At 50.7% G+C, this 16,153-nt stretch overlaps 1 protein-coding gene across 1 annotated transcript in view; it reads left to right on the top strand.

Moving 5' to 3' along the window:
- Positions 1-15,800, top strand: part of GALNT18 (polypeptide N-acetylgalactosaminyltransferase 18) — a 353,171-nt gene extending 337,371 nt beyond the window's left edge. Inside the window, exon 11 of the mRNA XM_027563283.1 lies at positions 15,383-15,800. Coding sequence (XP_027419084.1) covers positions 15,383-15,529 — 147 coding nt within the window. The 3' untranslated portion in view covers positions 15,530-15,800. The remainder of the gene's footprint in view (positions 1-15,382) is intronic.
- Positions 15,801-16,153: the final 353 nt, after the last annotated feature.

The raw sequence follows: 16,153 nt of genomic DNA, 5'->3' as shown, positions 1-16,153 counted from the left end.
GTGAGAGTCCAGACCAGGAATTTGTGACCCCAGAAAAGCAGATGTCGGGGAGCAGCACAGGGAGACAAACGACAGCACGCCTAAGGGCAGGTAGAGGATGCAGCTCAGAGTCCAGGCTGGGCCTGCGCAGGCCGTGGGGTTCAGTGAAAGGGAATGGTGCCCAGGGACTGGGGCCTCTGGTCTTGCCCCTCCCTGTCCATGTGACCTTTGACACGTGCTGCAAACGATAAAGTTCTGTCCCATAGGAAGAATTAGCTAAGGTTCATACAGTGTTTACCCTGTGCCAGACTTCTGGGTGCCGGACACACACCAGCTCATTCAGTCATCACAGCGACTGTGTGTGATTTGCTGTGGACTGTTAGCCCAAGATCATAGATGAGGCACAAAGATGTCAAACAACAGGCCCAAGGCGCTCACTGGTTATTATTATTACTCCTGACCTACTTCAGACTCTCTTTTCTACTTGTAAGTGTGTGAGGATGTTGGAAGTGGCCCCTAGAAGCAGGTCAGGGTCAGGGCTGAGGCTTAGAATAGAGGACACGTCTTCCTCCCCCTCCCTCTCTCCTGGTGGAGCCCACATGGCCCAGCTGTGGCCTGTTGTGGCCCCACACTGTGCCCAGTGGAAGGCTCTATCAGTTTCCTCTGCCAGGCTTCCGGCCCGGAGCAACACAGCACAGGGCTGCATCTCCCCTCTGTTGTTCAGTCGCTCAGTCATGTCCGACTCTTTGAGACCCCACGGACTGCAGCATGCCAGGCTTCCCTGTCCTTCACCATCTCCTGGAGCTTGCTCAAACTCATGTCCACTGAATCAGTGATTCCATACAACCATCTCATCCTCTGTCACCCCCTTCTCCTGCCTTCAATCTTTCCCAGAATCAGGACCTTTTCCAATGAGTCAGCTCTTCCCATCAGGTGGCCAAAGTATTGGAGCTTCAGCTTCAGCATCAGTCCTTTCAATGAATATTCAAGGTTGATTTCCTTTACAACTGACTGGTTTGATCTCCTTGCTGTCCAAGGGACTCTCAAGAGTCTTCTCCAGCACCATTCGAAAGCATCAATTCTTCAATGCTCAGCCTTGTTTATAGTCCAACTCTCACATTTGTACATGACTACTAGAAAAACCATAGCTTTGACTAGACAGACTTTCTGTCCACCTTTAAATTACAAGGCAGAGGGAGCCCTGAAGATGTGCGGTCAGGGAGGAAGGCTAACCGTGGGCTTGGTGGTGAAGTGGCTATTGTCTCCCAGCTCACGTTAGATGCAAAATAGACTCGCAGGCTGGAGGCAACAGAGAGAAATGGGTACATCGGCCCGCGGAGGTGAATGGGGCTGACTGGGCTGGGTGAGATGGGGACTGTACCATCTGGAGGGTCTTGTCGTGGCTCACATCAGTGCTGCCTTCAGTCACTTTGCTTCTCCCCTGCTTTCAGTTTCCTCCTGGGAGTTGTATGCCACCATGCAGGAAGATGGGGGTGGTGGGTTGGGGCAGAGCTGGTGGCTTTTCAGAAGAGATACTACATAACTTAACCCATTCCAGTGTTCTTGCCTGGAGAATCCCAGGGACGGAGGAGCCCAGTGGACTGCCGTCTATGGGGTTGCACAGAGTCAAACACGACTGAAGTGACTTAGCAACAGCAGCAGCAGTACATAACTTGGCTCTTGTAGATGACATGAGAGTTTGCTCCATATAGGAGTTGAGAGGGGGCATTCCAGGGAGAAGGAATGGCATAGGTGCAAGCTGAAGGCACCAAACCCAAGCTACGTGCAGGGAGCTGCAGATGGTGCGTGTGGCTGGATCCTGGCGGGCATCGCGGGGCACACCTGGGGATGCATCTAAGGGGCAGACTGGCATGGACCTGGTCCCATGGAAGGTGAGGCTTCATGTGGGGGACCGGTGTGTTAGGTCTGCGTTTTGAAAGCCCGCAGTGGCTGGAATTGTGGAGCTGAATGGTGAGGAGAAATTCTAGAAGGGGGGAAGAGACAGGTAGGAGAGTTACCAGAGGCTGAGATGCAGCTTGAAAGTTTAGCCGTTCCTTCCTCCTCCTCCTTCTCCTCTATGACCCTGGGGTCTTCAGGACCCTGCCTGGCCCCCACGATCTCCTGTCAGGACAGAATCTGAGGCTGCCCCCAGGAGCCCAGCGTTTGGTGGGGTGGACCAAACAAGCAGGCAGTTGTGGCTGGGGGTCCTGGGATGGGCAGGCACGCTACTTCAACACACTGGGAGAGGGAGGAGGAAAGGACCCAGGTTGCCCTGGAATACCATCGAGAAATCAGGGCCCAGCCAGGCACCTGCCACTCTGGGAACTGTGTGTCACTGGCTATGAGTGCCCCTGAACTGAACTGAAGTGAGCTCCCTGGGCTCTTTCGAGTCCTTGCTCCTCCCAGAAGCTCCAGAATCACGAGGGGCTATTCCTTAGATTGTCTTAGATTGTCTGTGGGGCTTCGGCCTCTCTGTGCCTAGCCTCATGCAGTTTGAATCTGAACTTGGACTGCTTTGACATCCCATCTCTGCACACAGGCATGTCCAGCTCCTTTCCAGCCCTCGCAGACAGATGGCCTTCCCACCCATGCCCAGATCCAGAGGCCTTGGTGCCCCAGCTGGCCCTCATCTCATCTGCCCTTTTCTGACTTGGGCAGAGAGAGGAATATTCCTCCAAAATCCAGCTCCATCCTTCACTCATCTCAGCACATACACAGCCCTGAACAGGCAGCCCCACACACTCATGCTTGAAAGGGACACTCTGACAAAAGCAGGCCATGTTAGCATGTGCAGCCCTGAGGACCGGGCAGTTTTTTGCTCCTTATACATAAATCTAATTAGAACCCCAGGGCACTCTGGCATCACCTCTTTGATCCTTCTACCAAGGAAACTGTTTGGAAATAATATTTTTAAATCCCTAATTTGCAAACCCAGAGCAGCCACTCTCACTTGATATTTAAAAATTAATGTTTGTGAAATTTTTGTTTCATGCAAAATGATCAATGTTTATCAAGCATCCTGGAATCTGTCCTCAAGCCCTTACTGTTTAGGAACTACTGTTGATGAGGCCAGAGGAAGCTGGAAGCCTCTTAAATGATTAAAGTTATGACCTGGGCTAATTTTCTTGCAACAGGTTTTAATCTTTGCAAATTACAATGGGATTCTACCAACTAAAATGTTCTGGTGCAGAAGTTGGGCTGAAAGATTTTACTGGTGCATTTCAAATCTTCTTCTCACTTTCACATTCTGCATTATTTACTCTCCTGAGGGCTGCATTTAAACTCCACAGACATTTAGGCTGAATTAATTCCAAAATAATCTAGTGTGATTCTCCCAGTTTCTCCTACAAAGAAGATAGTATTTGCATATCTTAGTGCTCCATCTCATAGCCTGCTTTTCTGTTTAACAAATAAAATGCCTGTCCTCTAACCCCTGCACGCTCTTCTGAATTTCCAGTGCTTCAGGATGAATCAGAACAGCATTAGATACTGACACTGAGAAACCACATTTGATGAAAACATCTCTCAGCAACGCTGATGTACAGGGCTCTGATGAGCAATTTTCCAATGATGAACATTCTTTCCTTCAGTCATTCATCAAACATTTATTGAGCACAGTGGTTGGGCAGGAGGGATGCAGATATGAATCAGACACGGCCTCTGCCCTGGAGGAGCTCTTGGGTGTATAAACACATAACAAAACTGGATGGCAAGAGCAGAAATGAGGGGGATGGATACAGTGTTCTGGAAGCCCAGGGTGACGGGCTCTGTCTGCACAGCTCAGGCAAGGCTTCACATTCGAGACATGTTTGATCTGGATCTTGAAAGTTGCAGGATACTTCCCAGGTGTAGAAAGGAAGAACAGCCTATGTAGAGGCTCAGCATGGGCAAAGGCAGAAAACGGCAGGGTATGTCTGAGGAATAAAAATTCAGTGTCGCTGTGGGTGGAATTTAGAATTTGGGTATGAGAGAGATGGGACACAGAGTCAGTTTGGAGGCAGGTAATGGTCATTGAAAATTAAGCCCAGGAGGTTTGACTTTACCTTAAAAGCCAAGGGAGGAGCTAGGAGTGTTCATGGGCTCCCCTGGTGGCTCAGATGGTAAAGAATCTGCCTGCAGTGCAGGAGACCCGAGTTTGACCCCTGGGTCAGGAGATCCCCTGGAGAAGGGAATGGCTACCCACTCCAGTACTCTTGCCTGGAGAATTCTATGGACAGAGGAGCCGGGCAGGCTATAGCCCATGGGGTCACAAAGAGTCCAACAAGACTGAGCGACTAACACTTTCACTTCACTTTTCACAGGAGGGGTTCGATAAGCTTTAGATTGACATGATGTGGTCTGAATACCTCTGGCAGCAGAGTGCAAGGTGGAATGGAGGACAGAGAAGAAAGTAGGAGGCTGTTCCATCACCCTTGTGAGAAAAGGGATGGATGAGGTTGCCATGGGGGCATGGAACCAGGCAACTGCTGGGGAGAACATTGAGAGACAGTTCATCAGTCTATCGGAAGTAGTGATGAATTAAATGGAGGTAGTTGTGAGGGGAGATTATGAATTGAGGGCCACCCCAGGCTCTGAGTTTGAAGAAGTCAGTTAGCACCTATCTCTAAACAGCCAACATTTCCCATGTCAACAAGTGATGAGACTTCATTAACATCAGAAGTGGTACTTGTTCCTTCATGATTTTTTCTAACTTGTGACTCATCCAGAATTAAAGAATTTCCTAAACTGACTATGTCCTGGGATCATAGACTCATATACATTAGGTATAAGACTTTAGGGCTTCCCAGATGTCACTAGTAGTAAAGAACCTGCCTGCCAATGCAGGAGACATAAGAGACACAGGTTAGATCCCCTGCAGAAGGGCGTGGCAAACCACCCCAGTATTCTTGCCATACTTGGAATCCCATGGACAGAGGAGCTGGGCAGGCTACAGTCCTTGGGGTCGCAAACAGTCGGACATGACTGAAGCAACTCAGCACACACACGTGCATAAGACTTTAATCTTCTCAGAGTACCCCACATACTGATATCTGGGGGATTCTGGGATTAGGCAACGCAGTGTCAGTGAAAGAGGCATCTAATAAGTGCCCCTGGACCAAGAGAAGGAGACAGGGGGAAGCAGGTATTAGGTCACTACACAGGAGAACTGTGTGGCACCAAAGCAATGGACTGCCTCTCAGGGGCAGTGAGGCACCCATCCTCCCCACCACCCCCCATCACTATCGCTTTGAATGGTTAAGCAAATGCCACGTCCTCTCTCCAAGATGTTATTGAGGGAATTCATGACCTAGGAAGGCTGTTATGATGTGTGTCCTTTAAATTTCAGCTTCCTTAAAGTCTATTTGAATACATGGTTGAAGCAAAAATGACCTCAGGAATGGATGATCTCCACCCTCAAATATCATAAGGGTTTCTGTAGGCAAAGAGAACAGGCTTGTCCTAGGCATCTCTGAGGAAGGACCAGCTGGAGGGGGATACAAGGGCAATTTACAGAGCAGCTTTCTCATAGAGATGTCTGGACATGAAATTGGCCATTCAATGGCATTGAAATATGTATAATATCATATATGAAACGAGTCACCCGTCCAGGTTCGATGCACGATACTGGATGCTTGGGGCTGGTGCGATGGGACGACCCAGAGGGATGGTATGGGGAGGGAGGAGGGAGGAGGGTTCAGGATGGGGAACACATGTATACCTGTGGCGGATTCATTTTGATATATGGCAAAACCAATACAATATTGTAAAGTTAAAAAATAAAATTTAATTTAAAAAAAATAAAAGAAATTGGCCATTCAAGGAAGAGGTGGACTCAGAGAACCACTCAGCAGGCCATTAGTGGTGTCACAGCTCTAAGTAGACTTGGATTGGATGGTTCTCAGGGCTTGCCAACTCTGAAATTCTATAATTCTAAGCTCCTAATGCCCAGAAAAGGGCTTTTTCTACCTAGAAGCCCCAAGTGGGCCCACCTTACTAAGAAGCACCATGAACTTGAAAATGAGCTGCATGTCTGCTATGAGGGTCATCATTATCCCACTTTATGGAATTGTTTATCTGTTATTTTTCTCCATAACTCTTTCTCCCATCAACTAATAGACTGGAGGGATGGGCTATCTTATACTTTGAGTGTCTCTAGCACCTAACAGAAAGCCTGAAACAGAAGAGATACTTCAGGATGCTGTCGATTAAATGAAAGAATCCTTTCTAAAAATTCACAAATACTAATACAAATATTCTGTGTCCCAGATCTCGAGACAGGTTTGTGGGAGACCCAAAGATGAACTCTACCCTCAACAACTCCTCCTTGCATGCACGTATGCATGCTGAAAAAAAAAAATAATCGTACGACAGTATTTCAAGGACATTTGAACATGGTAGTCAAAGGGCTCGGTTTAGTTGGGAAATCCCTGCAAGAACATTTTTAGAGGGTAGTGCGTCCAGCCGCGATACACAGCCATGATTGAAGCAGGCTGCTCCAGCTTACTCTTCCTATAGCTTCAGATTTGGGGGAGGAAGGTGGAAATGATCTTTACTAAAACAAGTATGCATACTGTATGAAAGGGAGTAGCAATTTGTATGAATATTTGTTAAAACAAGAGGCTCTGATGAGATGTCAGTGTGTTCTGACCGCACTTCATGCTGCCCCAGACTCTGAGATGTGTTGTCATCCCTGTGGGCCATTGAGGGTGATAGGAACACAGGCAAGTCCCATTCAGTGCACAGGGCAGCCTTCCCACTGGTGGGCTGTCCTCCCATCTCAGCCCCCAGTCTTGCCTCATTCTCAGCTCAGAGGCAAGGGCTTTAAAAGGCTTTTTAATGCCTTTTCCAAATGGAGAGCATCAAGGATAACAGCAGAGATGACCGTTAAGGCCGGGAGAGAAAGCATTTCGAGAGCCTGCAGAGACTGCCTGGAAGAGAGCTGAGTGCAGAGCCTGGCCATGGACCACTTGTTCTGATTTGTGGGTTCTAATTTGATAATTTGATGCAAGATGAGTAACTCACTCCAAAAAGAACTTATTTGCAGAGCACATTTCCCAGGGAGCATCACTGATTCTGCCAAAGAATTTCCCAGCACGCAAGGAGGAGGAGTCCTTGACTTTCTCCTGCTCCAATCCCCAGGCGCTGTCAGGAAGTCCAACTTGGAGAACCTTTTGTACTGAGAAGAAAAGACTATAATCGGGTGTTTCTTTGCAGCTCTGGAATAAAGCAGCTTTTCATTTCCATGTCACATGAAGGGGCAAGTGTAGAACTGTCCGGTTTTGAAGGACTGACAAAGCTTTATTTAGGCCCTGAATATTTTCTTAGTTATTTTTAGTTTATGGCTGTCAGCACTTTAGATCAGGAGCCAGGACCAGGTGTGAAGGCTCAGTACCTCACTGTTCAGACCCAGGGGGAATTTTACTTATTTATTTAAAATTTTCCTTTAGTTAGTTACTTATTTTTGGCTGAGCTGGGTCTTCATGCTGCACCAGCTTTTCTCTAGTTGCGTCAAGTGGGGGTGACTCTCTAGTTACGACGTGCAGGCTTCTCATTGCAGTGGTTTCTCTTGTGGAGCACGGGCTCTAGGTTGTGCAGCCTCAGTAGTTGTGGCTTCTGGGCTCTAGAGCTCAAGCTCAGTAATTGTGGCTCAGGGGCTTAGTTGCTCTGAGGCCAGGGATCAAACTTGTGTCTCCTGCATTGGCAGGTGGATTCTTTACCACTGAGCCACCAGGGAACCTGTGGGTGGGATTTTAAATTTTATGTATCAAACATTCACGTGGTTCTTACTGTGCACCAGGTACTACTGTAACTGCTGTATAAATATCACTTCATCCTCATGACGTTGCCATCAGGCGCTTCATATCCCCATTCTACAGATGAGGAAACTGAGGCACAGAGAGATTATAGTATTTGTCTGAGGTCAAATCAGGATTCTGCCTCCAGGGCCCATGCTTTAAACCTTAATGCCAAGGAGGCTTTGTCTTGTCTCTAGAAAACCCGTGGATTACTGCAGTAGGAGTTTGGGGCTAGGGTCTCCCTGACAGCCAGCTGTAGATGTGTATGAACAGGCTGTATTCCTCCTTCCTCAGCAAACTCCCTCCAGCCATCTTGCTGGATACCCTCCTTCACCCTTCCTTTTGCATTTGACATTGCCATTACCCTATTTTCAGTCCAACAGACCTCAGAGCAAATCCCAAGCAGAATCTCACTCAGGAACAGGTGCGTCTCCTTTAAGAACAACAAACACCAAAGCACTTTTTAAATAAACCAAGTGTTGAATATTCATAGTACAGAAAGACCACTTTCCTCTACAAAAAAGACTTAATCTCAGGATTTCTTTATCTAGCACTAACATCCCACCCATGCTTTGAATTACTTGGTTATTAATCATTAACGACTTAACCTGGAAACTCCCACATCCACTGTGCTTAAAGCCAAAGACCCACTGGGCCACTTGCCCATGGAAAACTAATTAGAACGAAAAGTGGAAACAGAGCTCTGAAAGAAGCAGTCTTTGGAATACAGGATTCAGTCTTCACGCAACCTCCTTGTAAACACCTTGATTGCAAGCACGAGAGCAGCCTGAGCTTAGCTCAGCTGCTCCGGGTGCTCCAGCTGGGGGCGATAAGCCAAGCCTCATCCTTTCCCCAGAGAGGATCACGGTTTGCTTGTGGTCCCCAAAGTATGGTCCCTGGACCAGCAGCACCGGCAGTTGTGAAAAGCACTGCTGCTAAGTCGCTTCAGTCGTGTCCGACTCTGTGCGACCCCATAGATGGCCTCCCACCAGGCTCCCGCATCCCTGGGATTCTCCAGGCAAGAACACTGGAGTGGGTTGCCATTTCCTTCTCCAATGCATGAAAGTGAAAAGTGAAAGTGAAGTCACTCAGTCGTGTCCAACTCAGCAACCCCATGGACTGCAGCCCACCAGGCTTCTGCATCCATGGGATTTTCCAGGCAAGAGTACTGGAGTGGGGCACAGGCAGCTTAAAAATGTGCTTGCTTCCTCCTTCCCCACCCCTGCCAGTGCTCTACACTCCACACAGCAGCCGGAGGGACCTGGTTAGCATGTCAGTTCCACCCCGCAGTGGCCAGTCCTGTCATGGGATGAACAGCCAAAGTCCATTCACATTAGATCTTGGGCCTCATTTTCTCCCCCAGCCCCATGCTGTTCCCTGTACACACTAGGCCTGTGTGGGTCAGAAGGTGGGGCCCAATGATCAACGGTGTCAGAAAGCCCTTCAGGGGCTGTCTAATCCATTTGCCCTGCCCACATCCCCAGGGTTAGTCACCTGCCGTAGACACACACCTGGGCAAACAGGCAGAGAGGAAGTGCGTGGCTGTGAAATCCGGAGTCGGCTCCTTAGCACCTCAGCCCAAAGAGCTCATGGACCATAGTACCATGTGCCCCGCTGGGCCCATAGTCAGTGCTCCATGTGTCTGTACCCCCACGGTCCTCTGGTACCTTTTAAAAACAAGAAGACTGAAGCCCAGGATGGCTCAGCCACTTACCAGGGTTACAGCCAGGGAGAGCTGGAAGCAGGGCTGGGAGCAGAGTCCCATGTTCTTGCTTCCACTCATCCCAACTCTGATGCCCATTCTAGTCTCTACGCCAGAGAGGCTTGGAAGAAGAAGGAGCTAGGCTGGGGGCTGGGAACCCAGCTCTAGGAATTATTATTAGCCTTCTTAATTCCATACATTCAGCTTTCCTTTTTTTTTTTTTTTTAAACACTGTTTCCATACTTAACTCGGTTTCCGTTCCAATTAAGCTCTCTGTGTGCTGCGGCCTCTCTCCTGCCAGGTTTAATTGCCCTTATTTAAATTCTTTAATTAAAAGTATTGTGTGTTTCCAGATCCTGTTGTAAGTATTACACAAATAATTTAGATAACTGGACTGGTAAACCCAGCAACTTCGCCCTCCCCTGAGGGCGGGGCTGCCAGGGGCTCTCTGGTTGAGAACCTGCTAACAGGTGGTCCTGGCTCCTTCCTCCCCGCTCCCCACCCCTGTGCTCTACATGCCACACAGCAGCCTGAGGGACCCATTTAGCATGTCAGTCCCACCTCTCAGTGGCCAGTCCTGTCACTGGATGAAGAGCCAAAGTCCCTTCACACAACCTGCCCCTCTCTCAGCTCCTGGGTGTCCTCTCCTCCCCCGACCCCATGCTGTTCCCAGCACACACCAGGCCTCTGGGGATGCGGGAGCTTCATTCTGGGACACAAGGCTCCCCGATGCACCTAGACTCCTTTTTTCCTCCCTCATGCTTTGCCCAGCTTGCATCTTCTCAGGATTACCCCCAAGCATCTCCCGCTGCTGCAGCCTGCCTCCTGCTCACAGCAGTTCCCGAATCCTCCCAACCTGCTGGACTTAGTCTATCTGGGCTGCTGGTATAAAAAGAAGACCAGTGACTGGGAAACTTGAACAACAAACATTTATTACTCACCATTCTGGAGGCTGGAAAGTTCAGGATCAAGGTGCCAGCAGATTTGGTGTCTGGTGAGAACCCTCTTCCTGGTTTTCACATGGCCACATTTTCACTGTGTCCTTGCGTGGCCCAGAGAAAGAGACCGTCTCTCCTGCGTCTCTTCTTATAAGGGCACTAATTCCATCAGGAGGGCTCTGCCCCTGGGACCTAATTCCTCCCCAAAGGCCCTACCTCACATCACGCTGGGGATCAGGGCTTCAACACATGAATTTATAGGGAACACATTCAATCCACAGCACTGTTCTCCATTTTTGTGCATAATCTTGGCACCTTTAACACACTAAAGAATCTACTGTTCTCTCTTCCTCCTAGAATACAGTCTCCACAAAGTTCTCCTCCTGTTTAGTCACTGATATGTGTCAGTGGCCAGTAACTGTTCCCAGAATGTGATAGGCACTCATTAAATACTGGATGGATGGATAGAGCGATGAATCACGTCTTTGCAGAGAACTCTCAAAAGAATGAGATCAACCTGACTCCAGAGCCCCTGGGACTCATCGGGTGGCCTTCCCCTACCCCAAGCTGTGGCGCACCAGCAGCTCTCAGTCTAGTTCACCAACAGGCCTGGGCGGGGATGAATGGAGGGGAGCGTCTGGCCACTCAGCCTAGTGGGGAAGAGTGAAGGCAGCAGACTCCCAGCCCGACTCTCCCACTGACTGACCGTGTGGCCCAACTCTCTGAGCCTCAGTCTCCAATTCTACAAAATGGGGATAATTCTTACCTCCACTGCTCAGCGTTATTGTGAGGAACACTTGAAACAGCGTGTGAAGCACTTAACGCAGTGCCGGGGACACGGGGAATGAGCCCTGACTGTCACTACTTTTGTCTCAGGGCAGAGCCTACAGGTAGAGGGAAGGATAGCAGCCCCCCACCCCAGGCTGCCCCCAAAGGTGCTGAGCTCACTGTGAAGGGACCCAATAGAGAAAAGGAGTCTCCTTCATAATTGTGGCAAATCAAATTTGCCCAGGAATGAGGTGAGATTCCAGGGTTTGCTCAATGACAGAGCTTGAGGTCTGGGAAGGAAGACAGGAGGGAGACTGGCCGGTGACCAGTGCAGCTGCACATCAGAGTGGGCTGGCTCCTCTCTGCATATCCCACATATGCCCCAAGACGTATACCAGGCCTCCAAGGTGGCCTTACTGCTCTGTTCTAGAAGATCCTCCTTCAAAGCCTCTGGGGAGAGAGCTCTCTTGGCCTCATTCTCCACCCTCAGGTCCGGATGCCCTCACTGAGGTTGTGTCTCCTTCACAGCCCTGCTCTTGGCCTGACTCCATTTCTCTCACAGCCTTCCCGGAGGCCATACCGGCTGTTTCTGCCTCAGGGTCACCATGCTTCCTGTGTCTTGGGTGCTGAGAGTGCGTCTGGGTCAGGGTAGGGCCTGGGAAATGCCATATTTGAGTCTCTGAAGGAACACTCTGCTTCTCAGAGACCTCTGCCCCACCTCCCTCTCTGGGCCTTGGCACGGCGCCCCAGGGGAAGGCTTAGAATGTGCCCGAGTGGCTGGCAGGAAAGGAGAGGGCTATGGATGCCTCTGTTTTGGACAAGTTTCTCCAGACTTCAGTGCTCTGGGCTTGGTGCAGCAGCCTCACGGTTGGCAAGGCCTGGCCTGGCCTTGAGGACATCCTGAGCTGTCGGAATCCTCGACTGTCCCCTTTTCTGCCTGTTGTGCACTTTTTCTGGAGCCCCGATCCTGACACCATGAATAGCTTCATATCCATCTGTTGTGTTATAGCTGTTAAAGGGGTTGCCCATCGATCCTTCTGCTCATTCTTCAGTCATCAGGACCATAGTTACCATCTGGCCCTAGAGAGAAAGGAAGCAGAAGGGCAGAGCAGCTTGCCCCAGGCAGAAACATCTTTGTCCAGGCCTCTCCTCTGTCTCACCAGCTGAATCACCAGCAGACCCTGTGATTAGAGAGCTGGGCTGGTTTCATTCCCATCCTGCCTGAGCTCTCCTCCAGCCTCATAGAATAAGACATTCCACCAGGCTGCTGGGGACACAGGAGGATCGGAGGGGTTAGCCCCAGGCCTACAAAGCACTAGACCCAGCCTGGGTGTGGGCAGCAGAGCGCTCAGGCCTTGGAAACCTGAGTGGCTGCCTGGCCTCGCTTAGAGCAGATATCACAAGGGATACCCCTGGATTCAAAAGCCAAGATTTTGAGGGACAGGGAGAGGACCCAAGGTGGAGCACAGCTTCTGAAGATACGACTTGGGGCTGGCCAACAAAGTCATCCAGTCAGGGCTCGGGAGCGTGGTGTGGCCACCAAAGTACAAAGTCCTTGGCAATGTCCAAGGAGCCTCTTGTCCAGTGGAGACAAGGTGGGGACCCTCTGCTCTGTGGTCAGTTCTGAGTGACACACAGCTGCTGGAGTTTGTCCACGGGAGGGCACCAGGCGGGAAAATGAAACCAGATTGTCTCACAAGGAACTGGAAATGTTTCAGCTGGTAGAGAATGGAACTAGGGGGGACTGTGGGCCCCATCTTCCCCTATGGTAAAGGAGAAGGTGGAGAAGAAGGAGCCCACCCGCCTGTGGAAACCCCAGGGCACAGTCTGGGGCCCCTTGCTGGGTACCCCTGAGACAACAATTTTCCTTCAGTAGAGGAGAATTCTCCCAAGATGGAGCGGCCCAGGGAAGCGTGCCCAGCCAGGAGGGCTCAGTCAGCTTGCAGGTGAGAATGAGAGGGCCAGCCTTCCACATCTCTTCCAACACAGGGACCCCAGGGGCCTTTCCGAGCCCCTGCCTGGTGGCCCATCGTCCCTCAGCCCCTCAGAGCCTGAGCCTGAGGGCTTCTCTCTGGCTGCACCTCTGGGCCCCAGGTGAGCTGCTTCTGTTGTGCTGTCTCTCCACTCTTGGGATCAGTGAGTCCCTACTCTCCTCGGGGGAGGTGCTGGGGCCGGGGCACGGGGAGACACTGCTTTGCTCCCTCGAATGCTTCCAAGGAGGTCTGCAGTCCCCGGGCCATCTCCCACACACAGGAAATGGAAAGTCCCACAGCCCCTCCCAGACACACATATAAAACACACTCCTTACCCCCTCTGCCACCCTGGCTTCTTCACCTGCTGTTCGAAGTCCCTCTGAGAGAGCTGGATTTTTGTTTTAAATTTTTTTAGCTGAAGAATAACATATACACAGATAGAACCATCCAAACATACATACCAAAGTAAATGTTCAACTCAATAATTTAAAACAAAGCCAACATTTAGGTGGCCGCCAGCCAGGTCAGGAGATAGCACACTCCCTACTCCCAAGAAGCATCCTTTGGTCTACTGTCAATCATTTTCCCACTCCCCACTCCCCAAGATACCCACCCCTGACTCTGAGCCTGTGGCCTTATTTTGCCTGTTTGGAAAGTATGTATAAGTCTAATTGTGTATGTGTTCTTTGTCTGGCTTCTTTTGCTAACGTTATATTTGTAGGATTTGTCCTTAATGAATGGAGCTCTGGTTTGATCATTTTTAAAGCTAAGTATGTTATGTGAATAACCACAAGTTATTTATCCATCGTACTATTGATGGACATTTGGGTTGTGTCCAGGTTGGAGCTTTTATAAACCATGCTTCAGAACCGGTGCAGACAGTTCTGGATACCTGCCTGGGCATGGGGTAGGTGGGTCTCAGGGCGGTGTACACTCAGCTGCAGGAGATGCTGCCTGTTTCCCAGGTGGTTGGAAGAACTGAGTCTCAGTGTTCTCTTGAGGTGTCAGTGGTCGCCATGGGGACAATAGTGGCCAAGGGGATGGCTTCCTTACAGAAGAGGAGTGTGTCCCCCTCTATCACAGGGTGCTGTTCACTGGGATGGGCATGGGGGCAGCTGGGGGTGCACTACCGAGTCCTGCTTGTGGAGGGGGGGTCAGTTAGGAGACTGGTGCAGTTGTCCAGGTGACAGAAGACCGTGGCCTGAACCAGGGCAGATGTGATGGCATGGGGATAAGGGGACAGTCACAGGGCATGAGGAGGAATTGGTAGGACTTGGTGCCTAATCAGTCCTGGGGATAAGCAGAGGTGTCAGTGGAAATGCTTGGTTATTGCTGAGATGGGAAGCACAGGAGTATTCTGGGGAAAAGTGAATTTCCATATACTGGAGTCCATATACTCCAGTACCATGAAGCTCCAGGAGGCCAACTTATAAGAGCCTGCCTGCCTTGGAGGCCAAAGTCGGGCTGAGCACATCTTTGATGAAACTCAGAGATACTCCGAGAGTCTGGACCTTCACTCAGGTGCCAGCCAGCAGCCTCAGAGTGTCCAAGGCCTGCAAGGATCTCACTAAAAGCAAAAATTGGAGGTTTCTTTTTTGCTGCTGTAGAGCTGCTTTAAGAAGCAGAACCTCCCTTCTTTCACGGACTTTGAGCATAAACTGAGTATGCATGGCTACAGAACCTTCTGGGACATCAGCAGCATAGAGGGAAACCAAGCATATCCAGGGCTGACCAAGCCCAGGGCAGTAAGACAGTATCTAGGAGCCTGGGTTTGGTTGAGGCCAGCACTGATGACTCCAGAGGTTCATTTGGGAGCAAGGACCCTAAAAGCAGGAGGTCCTGGGCCTCTGGTGATGCTTACATTCAGGCCAATCATAGGGCGGTCCCAAGGAACTAGGATTTGCAGAACAAATGGGGAGCAGGACCCAGCACCCATGGCAGGTGCAATAGAAGCAAACCAGCATGCCACACGCAGCTAGATAGATGGAAGCTGGGCTGGGGCATTTCTGTCCTCTTTCCTAACAAAGGACTAGGGCCCTGTGAAGAAAACAGAGGCACAGGGTTCCATCTTGGAGAGGAAACCAGCACCTGGAGATGGGAAGCCTCAGGCTCTGTGGGCATGCTGACCCCAGACCTCCTGCAGCTTCCCAGGATCCCACGCATCTGCACCCACAAGTAATCCCCACCAGCCACTGGGCCTGAGGCTCCCCCACACCCTCTGACCCCACTCTCCACCCTGGCTCCTAGGGAGGCCCCATCCAGAACCGCAAGTCCAAGCGCTGTCTGGAGCTGCAGGAGAACAGCGAAGCGGAGTTCGGCTTCCAGCTGGTGCTGCAGAGGTGCTCGGGCCAGCACTGGAGCATCACCAACGTCCTGAGGAGCCTGGCGTCCTGACCCCGCCTGAGCTGCCCCCACGCCCCGCCCCTTTGCTACTGTGTAGCACCTGCTGCAACGCTGCCTGCTGTCCGTGTGGGGGTGTTTGGAGTCTGGGGAACCAGGTTGGTGGGCCCCCAAAAGAGCTTTGTATTTCCTATTCAGTTTTCATGGAGTTTATAGAAAGACGCTGAATGGTGGGTGAGGGTATAATATCATAAACTATTTTGCAACTGTAAATAGGGGACACGTGGAAAATATTTATAACTGACAATAAAATACCATTGATTAAGGGGTGTTGCAGTCATTTGGTGGAGATTCAGGCCTGGCTCCTCTGAACTTGGAGCCCAAGATGTGGCTGTTTGCCCTCCCTGCTCCCATGCCTGAGAAACGAGGCTTTAAGGCCGGGCAGACAGTGGGAGCTTGTTGTGCAAGCTGCCAGCTTTCTCTGTGGGGCCCAGGGAGACGAAACGGGCACCTCGACCTCAGGGTCACCTCCAGAGAGAGGGTTCCCTCTGCTTCTACAAGACGCCTTAGTCTTTCATCCTGAGAAACCAGGAAGGCTCGTCAGCCACGGGGCTTCAGACCACACTGCTCTCTGGAAGCCACCGCCTTCACCTCCCAGAGCCGTCCACGGCCCAGGCC

The sequence above is a fragment of the Bos indicus x Bos taurus genome, chromosome 15, assembly GCF_003369695.1.
Source record: "Bos indicus x Bos taurus breed Angus x Brahman F1 hybrid chromosome 15, Bos_hybrid_MaternalHap_v2.0, whole genome shotgun sequence".
Classification (NCBI taxonomy): domain Eukaryota; kingdom Metazoa; phylum Chordata; class Mammalia; order Artiodactyla; family Bovidae; genus Bos; species Bos indicus x Bos taurus.
The sequence above is the reverse complement of the archived record's forward strand: the minus strand, read 5'-3'. Positions and strand labels throughout refer to the sequence as shown.